Below are 27,513 nucleotides of genomic sequence, written 5' to 3' on the forward strand. Positions count from 1 at the left end.
ATAACCTGAAATGACTGAATTCAAATTTGAATTCACCCCAACCCTGGTCCTGATTGAATATGAATATAAGCATTTTTTACAATTGGTATTCAGAATGGGCATGAAATAGCAGTATCCACTATTTTTTAAACAATTGCCATTTAAGAAAAGGATCAAAGGGAAAGACAATTCCTTTCCCGTTCCTGTTCCTGTTCCTGTCTACAAGTAGGTAACCACCCAAAACATTGTGAAATCTTAAATAAAAAATGCTTATGTATGAATGAATGATCGACTGATGCATTTCTAATTTATCTGAGTTCTTCTGTAACACGCTAGCCTGTTGTCTGTTCACATAATGCATAATACCTCACAATTACTAAACACATACAGTACATACACACACTAACCCTAACCCATGTCATTGTCCTTTTACACGTGAGTGTAAAAGTTAGCCAAAACCTATAGAGGAGGTTATCCCATAAAATGTCTCAACTATAGCTGGCTCCCCTAAGCCTACAGTAAAGCAACTTGGGAAACATTTGCCCCAAATATACTATATAGCCAACCTCTGACTCTAAACAACCACTAAATATGTGGCAGGTCCCAGGGCTCCAGCTTTTCTCAGCAACACACTTAGTGTGTTTCTCTTAAGTCTATCATCATAGTATTTGCATACAAGGAGAGTGCCATACGAATGTCATGTAAAAGCACATCAAATCATACAATCCAATAACTGTGTGGCTATTAGCTGCAAAAGGAGGAAACAAAGGGTGCAGCTAGAAGTGTGATCTTGTTACTACTTCTCCAGGTCACCAAAGAGCCAAGAGAAAAAGGAAACGCCTCAGTTTAGAGAATAAAAAACTCCCTCATTAAAAATAATTCCTGGATTGGATTTTCAATCTATATGATGCATTGAATTAGAATTAACCCCCCTGCAAATGCAAATGTTTCCCAATGTATGGTGTAATAGGGTCTATTGTACGTCTACTGATTAAATATTTTTGTTGGGACAATCACACTCGCGCACGCACACGCGCACGTGTGTAACTTTTATAGAATCTTAATTGGAAAACAGTCTACATTATTTCCTTTTGAATCACAATATTGCAGTGCCTGAATCCAATTGCTTTTGAACAAAATGAATGTTCTGTAATCTAAATACAGATCTGAAAGCACTTTTACAAAGCAATTAGCTACCTTACAAACAAGTGGTAGGCATGAAGCATAGCTTTACAGATACAGACGTGCTGCAAAGACCACCGGCAGGATAGGGTTGGATGGGGCGGTGATGGTGGCAGGTGGTTGGGCTTGGAAACATTGTGGGTTCAGGTGGAATTTGGTGGACTGGGTGCGAAGAAGGGTGTGAGAAGATTACCATGAAACATCTACTTATCACAGGACAGGCTCCTCAAGAAGCACTCCTGTGTAGAAAAACAACAAAGGATGGGGGTCAGGACACATGCAATAAAACTTAATCATGATAAGGGTTCATTTGAAAAGGCTTGAATTTGTTTTTATTTTCTTGGCGAACCTCACACCCAATATTTTGACCACATCCACTTTTGCAACAATGGTGCAGTAAATTAAACACTCACATTAACTATTATACCTGTGTGATACTAATTACTCAATAAATTGTGTTCAGAGGCTAATTCAGTGGCCTTGTGTTTAGAGTGTCTTCCCTGACATTGGAAGGTTGGGGGTTCAATCCCAGTGATTCATAGCAAAGACTCAAAAAATGGGACCCGATGCTTGGCACTCGGCATTAAGTAGATGGATTGGGGGTGAGGCCCGGTGATATACTGGCATCCTGTCCAGGTGTACACCAAGCTACCTCACGCTACAGAAACAGGAGATAGGCTCCTGTCCTATGGGCTTTTCTGGCTTGGACAAGGTTCATTATTTAATTGTATTGATAAAGAGATAGGACACCACTATGTTAGCTTTAGGGATGCCCTTTATGAAGTCACGCCCTGGTCTTAGTATTTTGTGTTTTCTTTATTATTTTGGTCAGGCCAGGGTGTGACATGGTTATTTATGTGGTGTGTTTTGTCTAGGCTTTTTTTGTAGGTTATGGGATTGTGGTATAGTATAGTAGTCTAGGAAAGTCTATGGTTGCCTGGAGTGGTTCTCAATCAGAGGCAGGTGTTTATCGTTGTCTCTGATTGGGAACCATATTTATGCAGCCATATTCTTTGAGTGTTTCGTGGGTGATTGTTCCTGTCTCTGTGTTTGTTTGCACCAGATAGGGCTGTTTTGGTTTTTCACGGTACGTTTTGTATTGTTCGTTATTATCTTTATTAAAGATGTATTGAGATAACCACGCTGCATTTTGGTCCTCCTCTCCTTCGACGGAAGAAAACCTTAACAGGTACTAGGACCCCTGGGGGTATTTGGCCTAACCACAGGGGGTACTTGAGAAGACTCAGGAGACCATAGGCCTACTGGTCAAATGCACAAGAGGGGGTACTTCTAGGGTACTCCCGGCAGAGCAAAATTAAGTTAGTGGTACAGTAACTGAAAAAGGTTGGGATCCACTTCTGTTGTACATCATGCTACAGCAATGACATCGTACTAGCATGCTGTTATTTAAGTGATAATGCCCTCGAAGCCAGTGTTTGGAGGATATATTGGCACGGGTGTTGTTAGGCCCGAGACAAAGTCTTTGTGGGAATTATCACTTTTAATCAACAGGTTACCAACATATTCAAAACATTTATTTACATATTTTCATTTTAAAAGTTATTTTAATTATTTTAAATCATACTATTTCATCCTTCCACAAGATATTGTGCTGACACATATCTAGGGTTGATTCCCAAGCGGGCTGGTCGTTTTTCTATCAGTTCGGTTGCCGGAGACACGACCCAGTCATTAAGTATTTTTGTTCTGTAACTATAGACGCGACCCAGTCGTTCTATTGCCATACTGGCTGGCAACGTTCTTATTATTTTCTTGCTAGCTAGCCAACTACAGCTGACTTACAGTCATGTCAAACAGTGTGGCCAGAATAACAAGGTAGCTGCATTTGTTTAAGCTGTTTTCTAGTGACATTTGTTTGGATACATCCATAACAATGGGCTAATGATGCACGATTTCACTTGGCATAGAAAAAAATGCTCTCTCGTCAGGACACTGTTCAGAGGAGCTAGCCAACAACACAGCAAGCACAATCACTTCGGTTCGCTGAAAAGACTGCAAACTAGCTACACTTCATTTCGTTTGACCTGTTTTCTATTGACTGTTCTTTGTATATATCCATAAAAATGATACTGATTCATGATTTCGACTGGCTGAGAAAAGCTGCCTGCCTGTCTGTCTCGTCACGACAAGTTCATTACTATGGGACAGCTGGAGATCGAATTTGAATTTTGATATGTTGCAAATGTCAAAGACAGCAAGTTTTATACAAATTTGTTCTTAACTGACTTGCCTAGTTAAATAAAGGTTAAATAAAAGATGGAAGAGGCATTTTAACGTCATAGATTTAGCTGGTGGTAACTTGTGGAATAGACACTGGCTGGAATGTAGTTTTAACCAATCAGCATTCAGGATTAGACCCACCCATATGAAAGTTATTTAGTAGTTGCCTTCTGATAGCAAGTTCAGCAACTTTTGTCATTCATTATCAATAGTCATTTAACTTCATAACCATGCAATTACAAAGCAACTACTATATTAACTTATAATATAAGATAACACAACGTTATTACTTGAGTAATTACATCGTTATTAAATAGGTCTAACATTTCATATAAAGTGTTAACCTTTAATTCACAGCGCCATCATTGCGAAAGTGGACATGGTCAAAATATTGGGTGTGAGGTTCAGTGTGGTGTTATTATACAGGAATAAGAGCAACAATGTAAAGTGGGACCCTTAAAAGATAGAGTGAAACGTAGTAAAAGTATGTAACCCCTTTACGTAAGAGCTGGAGGTCAGGTCCACCTCCTCCACTTTTAGGAGAGAGGGGCGACCTATAAAAAGTTGAACCTGCTGCAGCCTCGCTCACCAATCTACCCCCCCCCCCCCCTCCAGCATCTGATCTCTCCCAGCAGCTGTCCCCCTCCTGCATCAGCACAACAAATACTTTACATTGCCTGACCTTTTCTCTCCCGTCGCTATCCCAGCCGTGCCCAATGCTACCACTCAACCCCATCTGACTCCCTAGTCATTGACCCAGCTGACATGTATCCCTCATGCAATCGTCCCAGTACACAGACACGTGTGTGTGTGTGTGTGTGTGTGTGTGTGTGTGTGTGTGTGTGTGTGTGTGTGTGTGTGTGTGTGTGTGTGTGTGTGTGTGTGTGTGTGTGTGTGTGAAAGAGAGGATGAGGACAGAAGGGGTAGGGGAGGGTGCGTAGGGAAGAATTGATTTTGAGTTTCAATATATCCACAAAAGTCAATACACAAAGGACAGTGCCAATGGAAATCTCCCTTCACATGTATGATACATTTAGTATTGAGGAACCCCAATTTGAGTATATTTCCCCCACGAAAATGTAATTAAGTTAAATGTAGATGTAAGTGATAAAATTGTCTGAAATACATTTTCAACATTTAAGCTGTATTTTGTCACAATAACCAGGTTTCCATCCAACCTTTTTATACACGTAAAGTACATGCCAGATAAAAAAAATGTATGACAGGCCTGATGGAAACAGCAAATTTGTCATAAACTTTCCAAATGTCGACAAAACAAAATACGCTAGACAAGGTGGGATCTTTTTGTGTCTGTAAAATTCATTATGAAAACGCTCTTATGTGCAAATATTGATATAATAACCATCATATCGAAGTAAACTTGGAGTCACACGATGACATGTTGTGTGGTCTTCCGACTACGACTCGGGGAATGTTTATTAGGCTACAGATTAAATAAATGATGATGAACTTCACAGGGTGGTGAAAGTGCAAGGTGATGATCTTGATGCTCCTTTCCAATAAATATCGAGGATCTTATTCGACCAGTTCTCTGCTGCCAATGACTGGAACAAATTTCAAAAATCACTGAAGCTGGAGACTTATATCTTCCTCTCTAACTTTAAGCATCTGCTGTCAGAGCAGCTTACCGATCTCTGTACCTGTTACACAGCCAATCTGTAAATAGCACACCCAACTACCTCATCCCCATATTGTTTTTTATCTTCTTGCTCTTTTGTATCTCTACTTGCACATCATCATCTGCACATCCATCACTCCAGTGTTAATGCTAAATTGTAATTATTTCGCCTCTATGGCCTTACCTCCCTAATCTTCTACATTTGCACACACTGTACATACATTTTTCTATTGTGTTATTGACTGTATGTTTGTTTATGTGTAACTCTGTTTTGTTGTTTTTATCTTGGCCAGGTCGGAGTTGTAAATGAGAACTTGTTCTCAAATGGCCTACCTGGTTAAATAATGGTGAAATAAAATAAAATGTAAAAAAAAAAAATTGATGCTTGGCTGCTGTTTGACAAATGAAAATAATCTCACTCTTTTCATTACAGACAGAATCTCAAAACGCTTGTTAAGCAAAATAAACGAGCAATTTAAAAATAATTATACAACAGTAGCTAGATCAAGTCTGTTTGAGTGCTTCTTGAAGCCTTCAGAAGATGGACAGCCGCAGTCATGAGAGGATCTGATGATCTGGAAGGATCCGATGATCTGATAGTCAGCGGAGGTGGGGACCGGAGTTGTTGGCAGGGCGTCTCAGCCTTTTTGCAGCTCTTCTTTACTGGGACTCTGTGATGAGCTCCTCACAGAGTACAGCCCACTCCTTACTTCAGAAGTACCCCCTAAGCAATGAAAAAGCTGGCCCCCTGTCAACTCTGCATGCATAGCCTCCTCTTGGGTCACCATTGTTGAAAAACAACCCAAAGGTGTTGTAATGGAACATACACCTGCGAGCTAGCATTAGCTAGCTTATTGGCCTTGCTGATTTTCATCAAGATACAGGCAGGATTCCAATTCATGATATCAAGACTTGACCTGCATGCTTTTAGCTGTTGAAAAATGAAGTTTGTAAAAAGTATTTACATAAAAACAATTAAATATGTACAAAATTTACATGAGCTCTTTGCCTAGGCTGCCACTAGGTGCCATGGCAATTATAGAACTGTGACTTTCATTAGTGGATTGTATGTGGACATACAGTGTGTTCCAAAATGATTGACACAATTGATAAAGATGACTTTATAAAATAAATAATTCAAACGAAATGTTATTTGTGCCAAATACAACTGGTGTAGACTTTACCGTTAAATTGCAAGATCGCAATTTCAAGATTTCAATTTCAAGATCGCAAGATCGAATCCCCGAGCTGAAAAGGTACAAATCTGTCATTCTGCCCCTGAACAAGGCAGTTAACCCACTGTTCCTAGGCCGTCATTGAAAATAAGAATTTGTTCTTAACTGACATGCCTAGTTAAAGGTTTAAAAAAAAAAGAAGCTTTCTTACGAGCCCTTCTCAATGACGCACAGTTGAAAAATAATTATTCAAATAGTATTTTAATTCAAACACGAGGAATAACAGTAAAATACTTAAGAATGGAGCTAAAAACAGGGAGTACCAGTACCAGATCAATGTGCAGAGGAACGAGGTATTTGAGGTAGATACGTACATGAAGGCAGGGTAAAGCGACTCAGGATAGATAATAATAAGAGTAAAATAAAGAACAGAGTAGCAGCAGCAAATGATGACTTTAAAAGTGTGTGTGTAATGTGTATGTATGTGTGTTTGTGTTGTGTTATGTGTGTGTGCGTAGTCTATTTGAATGTGTGTTGGCTTTAAGTGGGAGTGTCAAAATAGTGAGTGTGCGTAGGGTCAGTGCAAGATATTTTATTTTATTTCACCTTTATTTAACCAGGTAGGCTAGTTGAGAACAAGTTCTCATTTGCAACTGCGACCTGGCCAAGATAAAGCGTAGCAATTCGACACATACAACAACACAGAGTTACACATGGACCAAACAAAATATGCAGTCAATAATACAGTAGAACAAAAGAAAAATAATTAAATTAAACAATTAAACACTGGAATGGTAGATCGGCAGAAGATGAATGTGCAGGTAGAGATACTGAGGTGCAAAGGAGCAAAATAAATAAATAAATACCAGTATGGGGATGAGGTAGATAGATAGATGGGCTGTTTACAGATAGGCTAAGTACAGGTGCAGTGATCTGTAAAATGCTCTGACAGCTGGTGCTTAAAGCTAGTGAGGGAGATGTGAGTCTCCAGCTTCAGAGATTTTTGCAATTCGTTCCAGTCATGGGCAGCAGAGAACTGGAAGGAAAGACGACCAAAGGAGGAATTGGCTTTGGGGGTGACCAGTGAGATATACCTGCTGGAGCGCATGCTACGAGTGGGTGCTGCTATGGTGACCAGTGAGCTGAGATAAGGCGGGGCTTTACCTAGCAGAGACTTGTGGATAACCTGTAGCCAGTGGGTTTGGCGACGAGTATGAAGCGAGGGCCAACCAACGAGAGTGTACAGGTCGCAATGGTGGGAAGTGTATGGGGCTTTGGTGACAAAACGGACGGCACTGTGATAGACTGCATCCAGTTTGTTGAGTAGAGTGTTGGAGGATATTTTATAGATGACATCACCGAAGTCGAGGATCGGTAGGATGGTCAGTTTTACGAGGGTATGTTTGGCAGCATGAGTGAAGGATGCTTTGTTGCGATATAGGAAGCCAATTCTAGATTTCATTTTGGATTGGAGATGCTTAATGTGAGTCTGGAAGGAGAGTTTACAGTCTAACCAGACACCCAGGTATTTGTAGTTGTCCACGTATTCTAAGTCAGAGCCGTCCAGAGTAGTGATGCTGGACGGAGGAGCAGGTGCGGGCAGCGATCGATTGAAAAGCATGCATTTAGTTTTACTTGCATTTTAGATCAGTTGGAGGCCATGGAAGGAGAGTTGTATGGCATTGAAGCTCGTCTGGAGGTTAGTTAACACAGTGTCCAGGGAGGGGCCAGAAGTATACAGAATGGTGTCGTCTGCGTAGAGGTGGATCAGAGAATCACCAGCAGCAAGAGCAACATCATTGATGTATACAGAAAAGAGAGTCGGCCCGAGAATTGAACCCTATGGCACACCCATAGAGACTGTCAGAGGTCCAGACAACAGGCCCTCCGATTTGACACACTGAACTCTATCAGAGAAGTAGTTGGTAAACCAGGCGAGGCAATCATTTGAGAAACCAAGGCTGTCGAGTCTGCCAATAAGATTGTTGTGATTGACAGAGTCGAAAGCCTTGGCCAGGTCGATGAATACGGCTGCACAGTAATGTCTCTTATCGATGGCGGTTATGATGACGTTTAGAACCTTGAGCGTGGCTGAGGTGCACCCATGACCAGCTCTGAAACCAGATTGCATAGCGGAGAAGGTATGGTGGGATTCGAAATGGTCAGTAATCTGTTAACTTGGCTTTCGAAGACCTTAGAAAGACAGGGTAGGATAGATATAGGTCTGTAGCAGTTTGGGTCTAGAGTGTCACCCCCTTTGAAGAGGGGGATGACCGCAGCAGCTTTCCAATCTTTGGGAATCTCAGACGATACGAAAGAGAGGTTGAACAGGCTAGTAATAGGGGTTGCAAAAATTTCTGCAGATAATTTTGGAAAGAGAGGGTCCAGATTGTCTAGCCCGGCTAATTTGTAGGGGTCCAGATTTGCAGCTCTTTCAGAACATTGGCTATCTGGATTTGGGTAAAGGGGAAATGGTGGGGGCTTTGGCGGGTTGCTGTGGAGGGTGCCGGGCAGTTGACCGGGGTAGGGGTAGCGATGTGGAAAGCATGGCCAGTCGTAGAGAAATGCTTGTTGAAATTCTCAATTATAGCGGATTTATCGGTGGTGACAATGTTTCCTAGCCTCAGAGCAGTGGGCAGCTGGGAGGAGGTGCTCTTATTCTCCATGGACTTTACAGTGTCCCAGAACTTTTTTGAGTTAGTACTACAGGATGCACATTTCTGTTTGAAAAAGCTTGCCTTAGCTTTTCTAACTGCCTGTGTATATTTGTTCCCAACTTCCCTGAAAAGTTGCATATCACGGGGGCTATTCGATGCTAATGCAGAATGCCACAGGATGTTTTTGTGCTGGTCAAGGGCAGACAGGTCTGGCGTGAACCAAGGACTATATCTATTCCTAGTTCTAAATTTTTTGAGAGGGGCAATCTTATTTAAGATGGTGAGGAAGGCACTTTTAAAGAATAGCCAGGCATCATCTACTGACGGGATGAGGTCACTGTCATTCCAGGATACCCCGGCCAGGTCGATTAGAAAGGCTTGCTCGCAGAAGTGTTTCAGGGAGCGTTTGACAGTGATGAGGGGTGGTGGTTTGGTCGCAGACTCATTACGGATGCAGAGATCTTGATTGAAAACAGCAGAGGTGTATTTGGAGGGCGAATTAGTTAGGATGACATCTATGAGGGTGCCCGTGTTCACTGATTTGGGGTTGTACCTGGTAGGTTCATTGATAATTTGTGTGAGATTGAGGGCATCAAGCTTAGTTTGTAGGATGGCTGGGGTGTTAAGCATGTCCCAGTTTAGGTCACCTAGTAGCACGAGCTCAGAAGATAGATGGGGGGAAATCAGTTCACATATAGTATCGAGGGCACAGCTGGGGGCAGAGGGAGGTCTATAGCAAGCGGCAACAGTGAGAGACTTGTTTCTGGAAAGGTGAATTTTTAGAAGCAGAAGCTCAAATTGTTTGGGTACAGACTTAGAAAGTAATACAGAACTCTGCAGGCTATCTTTGCAGTAAATTGCAACACCGCCCCTTTTGGCAGTTCTATCTTGGCGGAAAACGTTATAGTTAGCAATGGAGATTTCAGGTTTTTTGGTGGTTTTCCTAAGCCAGGATTCGGACACGGCTAAGACATCTGGGTTGGCAGAGTGTGCTAAAGCAGTGAGTAAAACAAACTTGGGGAGTAGGCTTCTAATGTTAACATGCATGAAACCAAGGCTTTTACGTTTACAAAAGTCAACAAATGAGAGCACCTGGGGGGTGGGAGTGGAGCTAGGCATTGCAGGACCTGGATTAACCTCCACATCACCAGAGGAACAGAGAAGTAGGATAAGGGTACGGCTAAAGACTATACGAACTGGCCCTCTAGCGTTCAGAACAGAGAGTAAAAGGAGCAGGTTTCTGGGCACGATAGCATAGATTCAAGGCATAGTGTACAGACAAAGGTAAGGTAGGATATGAGTACATTGTAGGTAAACCTAGGCATTGAGTAATGAAGAGAGAGACATAGTCTCTAGAGATGTTTAAACCAGGTGATGTCATCGCATATGTAGGAGGTGGAACAACATGGTTGGTTAAGACATATTCAGCAGGGTTAGAGGCTCTACAGTGAAATAAGACAGTAATCACTAACCAGGACAGTAATGGACAAGGCATATTGATATTAGAGAGAGGCATGCGTAGCCAAGTGAACATATGGATCCAGTGAGTGGTTGGGCTGGCTGGGGCTAACAAGCTAACAGTTAGTAGGCCGGAGCTAAACAAAGTAGCAGCTAGTAGACCAGGGCAAGCTAGCAGTTAGAAGGCTGGGTTAGCAAGCAAGCAGTTAGCATGGGCTAGCAGTTAGTAGACCAGGGCAAGCTAGCAGTTAACAGACCGGGTTAGCAAGCAGGCAGTTTGCAAGAGTTAGCAGTTAGCAGACCGGGCAGGCAAGCTAGCAGTTAGCAGACCGGGTTAGCAAGCAAGCAGTTAGCAAGGACTAGCAGTTAGCTAGTCAGTGGAGATAGAGTCTGTGGAGATAGTTTGGGTACCATTCATTGACTATTCATTGACTATTTAGCAATCTGGCTATTCATATACTTATTATTAAATAAATACTATTCAGATACTGAGCTATAAAGTATGCTTAATATTTGGGAAATTATATTATTTTATACGAATACAATTGCTCAGAGAAAGAGATTGATTAACAAGTACAATTTTTTTTTTGTATTAAAAAATATATAACATTTTAAAAAAAGATTAGGGGGTGCTGCAGTACCCTCAGCACCCCTACTGTACTTCATGTGGCTTAGGGTTATTGTATTGCTGGAAGATCCACTTGCGGCCAAGTTTCAGCCTCCTGGCAGAGGCAACCAGGTTTTTGGCTAAAATGTCCTGGTACTGGGTAAAGTGCATGATGCCATTGACCTTAACAAGTGCCCCAGAACTAGTGGAAGCAAAATAGCCCCATAACATCAAAGAACCACCACCATATTTTACAGTAGGAATGGGTTATTTTCTGCTCATGCAGTCTCATTTTGATGCCAAACCCATCACTGGGATGCATGGCCAAAATATTTATTTCCATGTAATCAAACAAATGTAAACACCTGGGGCCTCATTTATCAAAGGTGTGTGCTCACAAAAAAATACTCTAAATCAAATTAAATCAAATCAAATTGCATCAAATTGTATTAGTCACATGCGCTGAATACAACAGAACTTACAGTGAAATTCTTACTTACAAGCCCATAACCAACAATGCAGTTTAAAAAATACGAATAAGAATAAGAAATAAAAGGAACAAGAAATTAAAGAGCAGCAGTAAAATAACAATAGCGAGACTATATACAAGGGGTACCGGTACAGAGTCAATGTGTGGGGGCACCGGTTAGTCGAGGTAATTGAGGTAATATATACATGTAGGTAGAGTTATTAAAGTGACTATGCATAGGTAATAACAGAGAGTAGCAGCGGCGTAAAAGAGGGGGTGGGGCAATGCAAATAGTCTGGGTAGCCATTTGATTAGATGTTTAGGAGTCTTGGGGGTAGAAGCTGTTTAGAAGCCTCTTGGACCTAGACTTGGCACTCCGATACCGCTTGCCTTGCGGTAGCAGAGAGAACAGTCTATGACTAGGGTGGCTGGAGTCTGACAATTTTTAGGGCCTTCCTCTGACACCGCCTGGTATAGAAGTCCTGGATGGCAGGAAGCTTGGACCCAGTGATGTACTGGGCCGTACGCATTACCCTCTGTAGTGCCTTGCGGTCGGAGGTTGAGCAGTTGCCATACCAGGCAGTGATGCAACCAGTGGTGCAGCTGTAGAACCTTTGAGGATCTGAGGACTCATGCCAAATCTTTTCAGTCTCCTGAGGGGGAATAGGTTTTGTCATGCCCTCTTCACGACTGTCTTGGTGTACTTGGACCTTGCGTGCGCCTAGTATTCCCGCAAAATTTAATATGGCTCTGATTTATCAATGAAAACATGGGTATATGTTGCGTGCGACAGTTTGATACATCCCAATAGAAAAAGGCTCAGTGTCATTAACCTCACAAGGTGAGGTATTGAAAGGCATTGAAAACAGGGGTGTCAATCATTTTTACCCCTACCTTTTTGAGATAAAAAGTATTACGTGTTAAACAAAATCTTGTTCTCTGAGAAATTGTATTAGTATAAAATAATATAATTGTAACATTTTTTGGAGTATACAGTGCCTTGCGAAAGTATTCGGCCCCCTTGAACTTTGCGACCTTTTGCCACATTTCAGGCTTCAAACATAAAGATATAAAACTGTATTTTTTTGTGAAGAATCAACAACAAGTGGGACACAATCATGAAGTGGAACGACATTTATTGGATATTTCAAACTTTTTTAACAAATCAAAAACTGAAAAATTGGGCGTGCAAAATTATTCAGCCGCTTTACTTTCAGTGCAGCAAACTCTCTCCAGAAGTTCAGTGAGGATCTCTGAATGATCCAATGTTGACCTAAATGACTAATGATGATAAATACAATCCACCTGTGTGTAATCAAGTCTCCGTATAAATGCACCTGCACTGTGATAGTCTCAGAGGTCCGTTAAAAGCGCAGAGAGCATCATGAAGAACAAGGAACACACCAGGCAGGTCCGAGATACTGTTGTGAAGAAGTTTAAAGCCGTATTTGGATACAAAAAGATTTCCCAAGCTTTAAACATCCCAAGGAGCACTGTGCAAGCGATAATATTGAAATGGAAGGAGTATCAGACCACTGCAAATCTACCAAGACCTGGCCGTCCCTCTAAACTTTCAGCTCATACAAGGAGAAGACTGATCAGAGATGCAGCCAAGAAGCCCATGATCACTCTGGATGAACTGCAGAGATCTACAGCTGAGGTGGGAGACTCTGTCCATAGGACAACAATCAGTCGTATATTGCACAAATCTGGCCTTTATGGAAGAGTGGCAAGAAGAAAGCCATTTCTTAAAGATATCCATAAAAAGTGTTGTTTAAAGTTTGCCACAAGCCACCTGGGAGACACACCAAACATGTGGAAGAAGGTGCTCTGGTCAGATGAAACCAAAATTGAACTTTTTGGCAACAATGCAAAACGTTATGTTTGGCGTAAAAGCAACACAGCTGAACACACCATCCCCACTGTCAAACATGATGGTGGAAGCATCATGGTTTGGGCCTGCTTTTCTTCAGCAGGGACAGGGAAGATGGTTAAAATTGATGGGAAGATGGATGGAGCCAAATACAGGACCATTCTGGAAGAAAACCTGATGGAGTCTGCAAAAGACCTGAGACTGGGACGGAGATTTGTCTTCCAACAAGACAATGATCCAAAACATAAAGCAAAATCTACAATGGAATGGTTCAAAAATAAACATATCCAGGTGTTAGAATGGCCAAGTCAAAGTCCAGACCTGAATCCAATCGAGAATTGTGGAAAGAACTGAAAACTGCTGTTCACAAATGCTCTCCATCCAACCTCACTGAGCTCGAGCTGTTTTGCAAGGAGGAATGGGAAAAAATGTCAGTCTCTCGATGTGCAAAACTGATAGAGACATACCCCAAGTGACTTACAGCTGTAATCGCAGCAAAAGGTGGCGCTACAAAGTATTAACTCAAGGGGGCTGAATAATTTTGCACGCCCAATTTTTCAGTTTTTGATTTGTTAAAAAAGTTTGAAATATCCAATAAATGTCGTTCCACTTCATGATTGTGTCCCACTTGTTGTTGATTCTTCACAAAACAATACAGTTTTATATCTTTATGTTTGAAGCCTGAAATGTGGCAAAAGGTCGCAAAGTTCAAGGGGGCCGAATACTTTCGCAAGGCACTGTACCATAATTTAATTATGTATTTTATACAGTCAATTTTGCTCATATTTATCAAGGGTGCCAATAATTTCGGGCCAACACTGGACATACAATGTGCTATCCTGTATGATTATTTATCAGTTCAGTTTCTGTTGAAACAGTTGAAACTATATGTAACTTAATTGAGTTCCACAATACATTTTTTAATACTTGATTGGATATGAAGAGCGAAAATGATAATATGATATTATTGACTTGCATTGGATTTGGGCCACAAATGCATTTTGCATTTGAAACAGTGATCAGGTAAACAAAACCAAAGCATGGTCATGCCTTGTCCATAGAGTGCTTACATGGTAAGGAAACCAATATGTAATTTTGTAATTTGGGTGAACTATCCCTTTAGGAATCTCTGTTATCACTCATTACCTACCATCAACGAGACAGTAGTAAGGCACTGTATCTAACGGTACAGACAGTGGCCTTTTTTCACAATGTGTCTCAGAGTAGGAGTGCTGATCTAGGATCAGGTCCTCCCAGTCAATGTAATTTTTAAACATTTTGATCTAAATTAGAAACTGATTGTACATCAGCACTCCTACTCTGAGATGCTTTCTGAATATGTTACTTCGAAAGTATAGGGCAAACTGAAAACATTACACAGAAATACATTTTTTCTTTCTTTAGAATTCACTAAAACAAGCAACATCAAGTAGGCCTTCCAATTGTGTATACTTATTTAAAGTACCAGAAAGTATTGTTACTACATAATCTTCTAGTAAACACTAGGTAACTACTGGAAATACTACCATAAAGTACAGTCTGTGACTGATTACTTAGAAGCACTGATAAACTATAATACCAGATAACTCATTTGGGGCCTGATTCAGACTTACTGTAGGAAATGTACACCTTCCCTACGCACACCATTCCTATGTACTTCTTAGTAGTTGGTATTCAGACTTACCCTATGTAGGTGAGTAACAGGCTTTGCATGCGTGGTTCCCCTGCGCTTGCTGAATAAATGTAATTCAACTGCTGAAAACCCTCCCGCTTGCTGGTCAACAGATTTTCTCGTGGAGTATTCATTCAGTATTATTATTATACCTTTATTTCAACAAGGAACACAGACTGAGACCAAGGTCTCTTTTACAGCTGGGCCCTGTGTATACATGTTTACACATTTTTTACACACTAAACAACACAAACAAAACGATCACAGATAACACAAAAGGTATTACCCTAACAGCACAAGAACTTGCATTACACGAAACCGTTACAAGCAATACCACAATAACAATCCTCCAATAAATATTTAAAATGGGCAAGGGGGACAAGAGTCTCAAGTTTAAGTTTAGTCTGCAAGCTATTCCATAGGCAAGGAGCTTAACAGGAAAAGGCAGCCATACCCAACTCTGTGGAAATCGCATGGGCCTCAAGTGTAATCCATGCTTGAGACCTGGTTTTATGAATTCTAATTCTAATATTGATGAGTGATGATAAATAAGAAGGTAGTTTATTCAGAAGTGCTTTATAGACAAACACGAGAGCATGTTGTTCTCGTCTCACGGACAGCGAAGTCCAACCCACATTTTGATATAAAACACAGTGGTGAGTTCTGTAGCTAGCACCCGTAATAAACCTAAGTGCGTAATGATAAGTAGCATCCAGAGATTTAAGTGTTGATGCCGTAGCATGCATGTAAATAATATCCCCATAATCTATAACAGACATAAAAGTAGCTTGCACAATTTGTCTTCTATTTGTAGAGGACAAACGGCATGTTTGTTTCTATAGAGGAATTCTAGTTTGATTTTTAGCCGTTTACAAAGTTCATCAACAAGCATTTTAAAAGACAGTTTATCATCCAAACATGTCCCTAAGTATTTATATGCAGAGACCTGATTAATTCGAGAACCATCTAAGCTCGTAAGTGCTAGTGTATTTTCAACCAACATTTTGAACCTATAGGGTTTTCAGTACATTTATCTAAAGCCATCCCTTTAAATTTGGTGTGCCTTTAATTATAATTTTCTCCGCGGACGATACTACAATATATGGAGAAAACGGTTCAGAATATTAGGGATCCCAAGTGGCGCAGCAGTCTAAAGCACTAGGCAAGGATCATATCACCGCCACCCTAGACCCACTTCAGTTTGCATACCGCCCCAACAGGTCCAAAGATGACGCAATCGCCATCAAACTGCACACTGCCCTATCCCATCTGGACAAAAACTAATGCTTATGTAATGCTGTTCATTGACTACAGCTCAGCATTCAACATCATAGTACCATCCAAGGTCATCATCAAGCTGGAGGCCCTGGGTCTCAACCCTGCCCTGTGCAACTGGGTCCTGGACTTTCTGATGAGCCGCCCCCAGGTGATGAAGGTAGAAAATAACAATTCCACTTCGCTGACCCTCAACATTGGGTCCCCACAAGAGTGTGTGCTCAGCCCTCTCCCGTACTCCCTGTTCACCCACGACTGCGTGGACATGCACACCTCCAACTCAATCATCAAGTTTGCAGACGACACAACAGTAGTGGGCTTGATCACCAACAACAACGAGACAGCCTACAGGGAGGAGGTGAGGGCATTCGGAGTGGGGTGTCAGGAAAACAACCTCTCACTCAACGTCAACAAAACAAAGGAGATGATCGTGGACTTCAGGAAACAGCAGAGGGAGCACTCCCCTATTCACATCGAAGGGACAGTAGTGGAGAAGGTGGAAAGTTTTAAGTTCCTGGACATACACATCACAGATGTACTGAAATGGTCCACCCACACAGACAGTGTGGTGAAGAAGGCGCAACAGCGCCTCTTCGGTTGAAGGAGCCTGAAGAAATTTGGCTTGTCACCCAAAACCCTGACAAACTTTTACAGATTCACAATCGAGAGCATCCTGTCAGGCTGTATCACAGCCTGGTACAGCAACTGCTCCGCCCACAACCGTAAGGCTCTCCAGAGGGTAGTGAAGTCTGCACAACGCATCACCGGGGGCAAACTACCTGCCCTCCAGGACACATACAGCATCCGATGTCACAGGAAGGCCAAAAAGATCATCAAAGACAACAACCACCTGAGCCACTGCCTGTTCACACCGCTATCATCCAGAAGGCGAGGTCAGTACAGGTCCATCGAAGCTGGGACAGAGAGACTGAAAAACAGCTTCTATTTCAAGGCCATCAGACTGCTAAACAGTAATCACTAACTCAGAGAGGCTGCTGCCTACATTGAGACCCAATCACTGGACACTTTAAATAATGTCACTAATATGTTTTACATATCTTACATTACTCATATCACATGTATATACTGTATTTTATACCATCTACTGCACCGTGCCTATGCCGCTCGGCCATCTCGCTCATCCATATATTTATATGTACATATTCTCATTCACCTCTTTAGATATGTGTGTATTAGGTAGTTCTTGGGGAATTGTTAGATTACTTGTTAGATATTACTGCACTGTAGGAACTAGAAGCACAAGCATTTCGCTACACTCGCATTAACAACATCTGCTAACCATGTGTATGTGACCAATCAAATTTGATTTGTATCACAACTGGCCGTGAATGGGAGTCCCATAGGGTGACGCAGCGTCGTCCGGGTTTGGCCGGGGTAGGCCGTCATTGTAAATAAGAATTTGTTCTTAATTAACTGACTTGCCTAGTTAAATAAAGGTTAAATAAATAATAAATCAAATCAATGAAAGAAAGCCATGTAGGCCTAAATACATGCATATTCGTCTATTTTTCTGCACCAATTGGTAGATTTAAAAATACTCTGATATTGTATATTATTTATTTAGCGTTAGGAAAATATTCATGAATAATAATAAAAAACAGGTTTGGAAAGCCTTTATGCACTAATAATACCCTAATAATACCCACTAATCATGGAACTGTGATGACAACGGTCCAGTCGTCATGAACTGTGCGCAGGCTGGCTACAAGTTTAAACTGCTACATATGTGAGCTACAAGTCCTAAATGACTGCACAACTTGTAATACATTAGACTAACATGAGCCACTATTGCGGGTGATCCTCAGTTCCTGGTTGTTCCAACCACACAAATGTGACAGAGGAAAGAAAAGTAAACTAAGTATGTAATGGAATGATGCAAAATGTAAGGAAATGAGCACTAAAGTGACAGTTATAAATATACAGTATGTGGGTATAACTGATGGTGGCTACCGAAAATGGCTAATTGTTTAGCCTGATACCGTTTTTTTAAAATACAGTAAAAAGCCCAGGGATATAATTAAAACATACTAGAAATCATAAATCAACTCGGTAGGTTTGCCCCTTTAATATAATTTGCGCGTGGCTACAGAAGCCTATAGTTTAGGTCTCCAAATGTCAGTAATAAACCCAGCATTTCATAAACTTCACTGTGGAAAAGTTGAAATGTTGATATGCTTCAATTAGCTACCATATGGCTGGCTACACATTTGTCTCCAGCGATCCTAGGGTCAAATATATCCAAAACAATTGACATTTCCTCACCTGTCTGTGTCTTATTTCAATAAACAAACTCGATAACTTGAAAGGCCTGATTGGAGACAGCAACGTAAAATCAAAATACAATTCAGGGGACTTGTATCATTAGAAAAGTGTAAAAAAGGTTAATAAGATCGTCATTCATCACAAGGGAACAGGATGCTCCTTGTGCCAAGTCAATCTGGTCTCCTCATTCATTATACTATTTCTAACATTCCTCATTCATCTTACATTTCCAAGTAGATGGGAGGGGGTGAGGGGGGACGTGGCACTTTTAATACTAATGCAATAATGGAGCATTAATTAAATTCTTTATGAAAGGCTTTATGAAAATTGTCGCAAACCCACTTACCAATTTTTTAAATTACAATTTAAATGTAAAAAAATAACCCCCCCCCCCCCCCCCCCCCCCGAATTACAATTCGTATAATATGTTACAAATGTGTAAGTGCTTAATATTTCGTTCAATCTCTTTAATCCACTTGTTGGTAATTGTAAATTGGCTCATATTGAAAGTTATGAATTTTCTTCATTTCACAACATACATCTCAAACCAAATCTTAACCATTATTTCTCAGGTGGTCTATAAAAAAAATACAAATCTCATAGGGCCTGATTCCGACCCGAGTTAAGTGCGCATAAATGTACCGTAATTCCGTTTTTATGCACTTTTCTCTCTATGCATATTCTGAACTTGAATTTAAGCATGAGTATAGAATGCTATTCACCTGATATTCGTTCGGGGTGGAGATCTAAGAAATGGAGGTGTTGCGGAGCTGTGTCTACAGATACATCGTATTTTGTCCTTGACTTAATTCTCTCATAATTACACCACCTTTACGCGCACGGAAACCATGAATAAGGTCGAGCGAATGTGATGGTTCCAAGTGTAAATAGCATCTGCTAGATTTTTTCCCAATAGAAATAACAGCATTCTCCATGCACTGTAATTTACAACTTGATATAGCTTGGTAAATAAGTAATCCGTTTGAATAAGGGAATTGTAAATATAAATTACACTTGTTTTAGATCTATTTTAACTTATAATCGCTGGAGACAAATGTGACACCAGTCATAAGGCAGCAAATTGAATCATATAAACATATCAACTTTCTCACAGAAAGGTTTATGAAATGCTGGGCCATTATGCAGAATTTAAATTTGACAGCCTTTTAACTTTCAGGGATGGGCACTCATGAATGTCTAAATTATAGGCTACCTTGACTGTCTCTGTTTCCTATTTCTATCATGTTAAATATTTAGCCACTGTCAGTATCAACCATCAGTAGGCCTAATAACCACACATATTCAACTGCCAATTTACCGTTAGTTCCCTTCAGTTGGTAAAGCCTACGTTATCATTCCATTTAATTACATTGTTTGGTTTATCTTCATTCGCCATGGCGGGGTGGTTGTTAGTCACAGTTCATAATGTAAAAAAAAAAGACATGTAGGCTAATTAAAATACTATGGTATGGAGCACAGACCAAGCCGTAACAGTTTGAACACAAGTATTGCGCAATACTTGTGTCACGTGTGCTCCCTCTCCGGCCTCTAGGTCACCAGGCTGCTCCTTATGGCGCACACCTGTCACCATCGTAACGCGCACCACCGCGTCATCAGACTCACCTGGACTCCATCACTTCCCTGATTACATTCCCTATATATGTCACTCCCTTTGGTTCCTTCCCCAGGTGTTATTGTTTCTGTTTCATCTCTGTGTGCTGTGTGTTTCTTGTTTTGTATTATTTTCCGTTTATTTTATTAAAACACTCACTGAACTTGCTTCTCGACTCTCAGCGCACTCGTTATAACTTGGCCGTGCCATTGCACAGTTCCATGGTTACTGCAGGCAATAGCCTACTATTGTACACTATTCTCCCTATTATAATTCTATGTACACTAATATTTCAACATTATCATGGGTTGAAAAACTGAATGTGGCAATTTTTAGAATTAAAGCTGCAATGTGTAACTTTTTGGGCAACCTGACCAAATTCACATAAACAGGTGTGTTATTGATCTGTCATTCTCATTGAAAGCAAGTCTAAGAAGTGGTACATGTTCTATGTGTGCTATTTCTTATGCTTACAGTTCATAAGTTTTGTTTTTGTGTCTTTTTCTTTCGGTTTTGTACACCCGTTTCAAAGAGCTGAAAATACAATATTTTTGGTTATGGAAAATATATTTTAAAGTGGTTTAAATGGTACAATGATTCTCTACACTATGTCACATAAACTTAAATTAGCCAAATTATTAGAATTTTAACAACCAGGTAATGCAACTTGGTCTCAGAGCATTTCATATGATATGTATGATATGTAATGTTTCATATGGTATGTATTCATTTGTGGATGTCCATCACCCATTCCATATGATATGTTGCAAATTACAATTTGTATTATATGTGACGAATTGCAAAACGTACAATATCTTACGACTTTGCACAACGAATGATAGGGTTAGCTAAAAATGTTAGGGGTTAGGTGAAGGGTTAGATAAAAGGGTTAAGATTAGGGTTTAGGTAAGGTAATTAGTTGCAAGGTAGCTAAAAAGTAGTAAGTAGTTAAAAATTCTAAAGTTGTCCTTTGGGTTGCTAAACATTCGAGTTATACGCCCACCCATCCACCCCGACCAACAACCCTACTTTAGTTTTTGCCTAAACTAACCATCTATCTTACGCAACCATACCAAAGTTAACATATCATACTGAATGGAGTGTCTCGGATTTACATACAGAATAATACGCAATGCTCTGAGAAATGCTCTGAGAAGTTGGGAAATGGCAGAGCATGTTTAATCGTTTTCTTTATTTCGTGAGTAAAGAATCTCCAAGCCTTTTATGATTCATAAATACTTTCCTAAATCTAAATCATCTAAAGATCAGAGTATTTTTTTAATCTACCAATTGGTGCTGAAACTGAGACTAAATACACATAGCCTATTTAGATGGTGTTCTTTCATTTATCCGTAATATTCTGAACCCGTAATCTCTAGATATTCTATTGAGTGTCGACAAAATTCGAACTACAAGGAACACCGTATTTAAAGGGACGGTTTAAGATAAATGACCTGAAAGCCCTACTGAATGAAAACTCCAAGAGAAAATCTGTTGGCCAGCAAGTCGGAGGGTTTTCAGCGGTTGAATTACATTTATTCAGCATGCGCAAGGGAACCACAACTGCAAAGCACGTTACGATAAAGTAAATCTGAATACCAACTACTGAGAAGTACGTAGGAAAGGCATGCGTAAGAAAGGCTTAATTTCCTAAATCGGAATCAGGGCCATACAGAGATAATACTCACCTGCTGTATATGCTGTCAAAAAGGGGATTTTAAAGGGGCTGTAGATTGTAAACAAAGACACTATGTAAACATGTTAATGGCATGCTTGGTGGTATTCCAATACAGATTGGGGTCTTTGCATGTTGTCAATATTTATACAATTAATTTAAGGTTGTATTCCAGCCACAGACTGTACAGCTTAGATATGGTACAAGCATGAGTGAGAAGGAAACACTCAAGGTGACTCACTGTGTATATTCCCTTGGTGGTTACCGATGCTCCACCACAAAGCTCATGGTCGTCCCATCGAAGGAGGGTGGTGCAATGATTCTCGGGCGTTGCTGGGACGTGATGCTGATGACCGGTGGTTTCCCTTCTGACAAGGCCGCACTCCCCCGGGTGGTGACGTGGTGGCCCAAGGTGACGGGCACTGATGCTGGCACTGACCCTCCAGTAGCACTGTAGTAGGGGCTCTCTGCCCCCGGCATGTTACCCTCCTGTCCCCCCCCACGCACCAGGGTGTATTTCCTGTGAGCAGTATTCCCGCTCTCGTCGTCCAATTGGGATGCCACGCAGGATGCGACCTGGGGTGTCATCACTGTCTGTGCAGGAAGTATGGGTGAGAGGAACCCCGGGTAGATCATGTAGTTGGGTGAGTACACCCCTCCCGTGTTCAGTGCCAGGGGGGACACCGACATGGGGGTCACTGGCTGCAGCTGTGGCATAGGCATAGGCATGGGCACGTCCACATACTGGCCCGTCTCAGGGTCGAAGAGACGCCGGGTGACTGGCTCACTCGGAGTGTCCACCAGGTAGTACTGTCCGGTGGTGGGATCAAAGAGCATCTTCCTCTGGGTAGGCTGGAAGGGGTTTCCCCCCGAAGGGGTTGTGGGCAAGGGGGCAATGGACGGGGAGAAGCAGAACACCTGCGGCTGGGGGGCTCCTTGCTTGACCACTGGTAGAGAGTGGTGGTAGATGGTGGCGGTAGTGGGGATGGTGGGGGTATCCGGGGGCCGCGTCTCCATGACAACAGGGGACCGTTTGAGAAACTGGATAGAATTATGCTCGGATCTCTTGGTGTCGGTGATGCCAGGTTGACTGGCAGCAGGGCTGCTTGGGAATATCTGCTCTTGAATGGGCAGTTTCACTTGACCGACACACCGGCCTTCTACAGGTATTGTTAAGTAGTTTTCAGAGTCTGGGTTGCCAGATTTGATGGGCTGTGGTGTTGTCTCTGTGGTGGAGCTGCTTTTGAACCTTCCCCTGTCCTCCAGCGCTCGTTTTGAGGGGCATATTTTCAATGAGAGTGGAGCTTTCGGGGTCTTAGTGCTAATGCTTTTCACCATAGAGGTTGCATGTGATGGAGAACAGGGTTGTGGCCCATTCCTACTAGCAAAGCTGCTGCTACTGACAGCTGTCTTAATGCTGTTCCCCAAATGAAACACACTTTTGTTGCTAAACATTTTACTTTGTTGTGACTGGGTTTTAAATGTGTTCTTTGTGAATGGGACATGGATTATTCTTAGACAACCTTTCTCTTCTTGAATGTTGCATGTTTCTGGCAACCTGTCTGTGTTTGTCTCTGTAATAAGCCTCTCTCTGTCACCTGCTGAACCTAGCTCCTCCGGGCCACCATGCTCCTCTTTAGCAATGAGTGACAGAACATGACTGTCTGTAATAGGCCAGGGAGCCTGGCTCTTGCGCTTCCATTCATTTCTGTCAAAAACATAAAGCTGTTCCATTGTTTTAACGGCCGCCTTTAGTTTCTCTAACGCCACCTGTTTTGGTATTTTCGACTCCGGTTTGCGTTCACCTGCCTCGACCATTTTTTCCTGCTTCTGTTTAGCCTCGGACTGATCTGTGTTGGGGTGTTTAGCGAAGCCAATTGGAGGTCTGCCCGTCGCCCTGTGCAGCGACGTGGGTTCATTTTTGGCACAGTCTGGAGATGGTTTTGGGGATGACCTATCGTTCTCAATTTGTCTCTGCTTTGGAGCCTCGGTTACAAGCACACCTTGTTTAGTACTGCTATTTGTATTTACAGACTGACATTTTATTACAATTGAAGAGGGAGGCGATTTTTTACCGGGTAGTTTCTTAGAAGCTTTATTATCTTCGCGTAATGAGGCAGTTGCAGGGGCGACTGCGCCTTTACTCTCGCTGTTATCCACTGAGACTAAACGATATGAACTCTTGACCAATTTACGTACGTCTCTTACCTGATGAATTGGCGTCTGAAACTTGCACTTATTGTCTCTTATATCCCTAACCGTAAAGTGTGGCACTCTGTCTGACGCTGGCAGCACCTGACATTTGGAGTCACCTGCTGACTTTATTGGATAACTTATATTAGGGGTTAACAAGTTGTCAATATTTAGCGGATTGCATTTGTTTTCTTTTACGCTCCTCAGGCGTATTTTTATCTCGGGTGCCTTTGACCCTTTCACGATTCCTGCATTGTTGTCAGGTCTAAACGTTCTCTCTCTGTCCCCCTGTTGCTCTTTTTGCGCACCGAGTAAAGTACTGTCTGACACCTGTTCTTTAAATTCCGTATCTTTAGGGAGACGATGGGAACTTGGAACAAACAAGTGTGACAATTTAGTTAGCTTGCTACTTACAGACCTGGTGTCTAACTCCCTTTCCCCCGTGTTATCTGTTGTGGAGTGTGTCCCATCTAAAACGGTACGAATTTCATGTTCATCTTGGGGCTCACCATCCCTCCATGATTTGAATGCGCTGTTTTGGCTATGGCTCAGGGATCCTCTTGTGGGCTCGCATGCATCCCTTTGAGAATCTAGTCTTGCCTCATTTATGGGCTGAAAGCTTGCTAATGTTCTTGTACGCTCTTCCTTGGGGTCACAAGAATTAGGTCTACTGTCCACAGCCCCTTGTTCATCCGAAGAATTGCTTGTGTATCCCGAACCCGATTTTGTGGATTGACTATGCACGCCTCTCTCTGTATCCCTCTCCCTTATCCCATCATGATCCTTGCATTGAAAGCATGGGGAGTGCGTGGGATGCGTGTCCCGTATCTCCCCCCTCTCCATCTTACGCTCCTGTTCAAATTGCATTTTTTTGGAAATTACATTTTTTAAGAGACTTGATGCGAAACTTGCATTCTTATGTGTGCCTTCCATGCTTTCACCCGCGTCACTGTGTTGGTAGCTCACTTCATATCCTGGCTTGGCTGGCAAGGTGCCGGTAACTTCATCCATGGAACGTGCTCCTGACACATTTTCTGAATATTTGGGAGACTTCCCGGGTTCAGGTGACCCCGCTTCAACATTACAGCGAAAATTCAATGTCTTTGTCAAAGTGATAACCTCACTGCCTGGTTCAAATGGGCCTGTAAGCTCTACGTTTTGGGTAGAGGAAGATGCATGTTGTGGACTAGATATTTTTGTATTCAAAGAAAACATCTTGGTTTGGGGTACTTTCTTGTTGCTTATGGCAATACCATGTATACTCTTATAGTCTGCGTTCTTGTTCATTTCAAAAGTTGCAGTTGCACTCTTATGGGCGATTAGATTTTGCTCTCTGCCATGTGACATATTACCATATTTAAGGTCAACGAAAGCTGACCACTTGTTTAAGCCAAGCCCATTTTCTGACATTGAAGACTCACTTGAAGTGCTCAAATTTATAGCATCGAAATAGGGACATGCTAAACTCCTAAATGATTTGGCGGTTAAATTACGCACTTCTTTATCAGCGTCGTCCAGTTCACTAATCGAACTTGACGCACCGCTGGAATATTCGTTAACATCTTTCCCTCTTAATTTAGTTGCAAAGTGTTGACGTCCCGGGGCTGGGATAAAATATTGGGATCTATCGCACAAGGCTTCAGCTCTGGCGTCAGTGCTTGTAAAAAAGAAGTGACTCCTGTTTCCCATGTGCTTGGTATTATAACAAATGTTTTCATTCTCAATGATATTGTTAGAGTCGTTTATTGCTCTTGATGACGTCTTGATTGACAGTTGAATTTGCCCCGCCGAATTCCCACAACTGTTTTGTTTTTTACAAATGCTTTCATCTGAGCTGGGGCATTTGTCAGAGTCACAAAACTCACTCTCAGTGCTGACAACTGCACAACCAGAAACACGTTGGTGCACATTACATTGCGCCTTGCTGCTTTTTACTTTCGCCTGGCTCCTACCATCCACTAGGCCTATCAAAGTTTCCTCCGTTGTTTCATCGCTTTCAAAAGAGGCATAATCCACAAATGAATAAACCAGATTATCGTCCTCAATATCCCAACAGTTTCCCCGTCCAAAATCATAATCGACATCATGGTCAAGCTCTGTCAGTTGGATTTCGTGCGTTGTAATGTAGTGCGATTCGTCTATCACCGTATCAGGCGCACAATGGTCTGACAATACTACGCTCTCACCGTCGTCCGATTCGGTTTTACTGTTCAAATACATGTCTGTGTATTGTAACTCCTCACACTCGCTAGGGACATTATAATCACGAGGCACAATTTCGCTCTGGGATTCTGTCGTATTGTCATTCCCCAAGTCCACATTTCTGTTAAATTCTGTCAAATAAGTGTCCATGGGGGGGTCTTCCAAGACAGGCCTATCTGCCCACCTGTCCTTCGATGTTTCCTCATAGATTTGATCCACATTGTCATCAATCTCGCGAACCCCGGGGCTCCTCTCTCCGGACGTTTCACTGTTGCATTTGAAAACTGCAAGCTGGTTACCGTCACCGGTGAAAGTCACTTGAACAGTTTTTGTGCACTCTGAATTCATATCAAGTAAATCATCCAAATCAACATAATTGGATTCGTCACTTTTTGCCTTAGTGTTGCACTGGTTTTTGTCTTCATTTCCAGGAAGCAGCTTTCTATAAGGTCCGGTGTCGTCTCGGTAAGTGAGAGTTTTCTCAACTGCTTCCATTTGTGCGGTTTCTTACTGCCAGAAATGCTCTTTGTTAGCGATGTTATCCTGTCACAGGACGGAAAACTTTGCGCGAGGGAGAGACTGGAATGAGGGAGGGAGAGTGAGAGGGGGTCCGTCTAGTCGCCCTCGAAATCCCCAGTGCACTCTCTGTTGTATATTCCGACGTCCGTAATCAGCACATGGAGTTGTTGCTCTTCACCGCTTCACTCGACGACAGTTGTCTGTTTAACGCTCGAGTGACATTTCGGATGACATGTCAGCTACATTGGCAAAGGCTGGGGTCAAACCTTCGTCACAGAGTGCGATTTTAGGTCTACATGCTAATCTACTTGATGCTACTCTCTTTGATAACGTAGCGGTGCACAATCAATTGCGCGGTTGAGAGAGAGAGAGCGAGTGAGTGAGAGAGAGAGAGAGAGAGAGAGAGAGAGAGAGAGACGAATGACTATGTGGATTTATCGACCCTCATGGAATGCGCGTGAACAGGATCTATCTTGTGCCAAATTACAATAAATTACGCACAGCGATTTACTTACGCACAACGTGTTACTGTATTTTCTAGTAAATATTTGATGCGCCCATGCAGTCTATTAGATACTAAAACGTAAAAATCAAACTCTATAGTGTTGCCTTAAACACTTGCATATGTAACAAATAGGAAATAAAAGATAACGGAATGGAAGACGCCTATTTTTATCAGCCGTGCACGGGACTAAACCTCAGTGCCGCACAGCACAGGCACTCGATGACTGCATAGTACTCTTTTGGAACAATATTAGGTCCTAATTTAACTCCTAATTAAAAAACTATTTTAGAAGTATGT

At 41.8% G+C, this 27,513-nt stretch overlaps 1 protein-coding gene across 1 annotated transcript; it reads right to left on the minus strand.

The window, feature by feature from the left end:
• Window positions 1-1,262: 1,262 nt before the first annotated feature.
• Window positions 1,263-27,091, minus strand: LOC110497500 (uncharacterized protein C4orf54-like). The gene is made up of 2 exons (XM_021573632.3): window positions 22,039-27,091; window positions 1,263-1,400 (listed from the first exon to the last, which is right to left on the minus strand). The coding sequence occupies exon 1, from the start codon at window positions 26,685-26,687 to the stop codon at window positions 22,059-22,061; it is 4,629 nt and encodes a 1,542-aa protein (XP_021429307.3). The 5' UTR covers window positions 26,688-27,091; the 3' UTR covers window positions 1,263-1,400; window positions 22,039-22,058.
• Between the last annotated feature and the right edge of the window lie 422 nt (window positions 27,092-27,513).

The sequence above is a fragment of the Oncorhynchus mykiss genome, chromosome 19 (genome assembly GCF_057628025.1).
Source record: "Oncorhynchus mykiss isolate SJ-2025 chromosome 19, ASM5762802v1, whole genome shotgun sequence".
Lineage (NCBI taxonomy): Eukaryota > Metazoa > Chordata > Actinopteri > Salmoniformes > Salmonidae > Oncorhynchus > Oncorhynchus mykiss.

What these genes read in the sequence shown, in the direction of transcription:
- LOC110497500 (XM_021573632.3), bottom strand. Translation starts at nt 26,687, where the DNA reads ATGGAAGCAGTTGAGAAAACTCTCACTTACCGAGACGACACCGGACCT.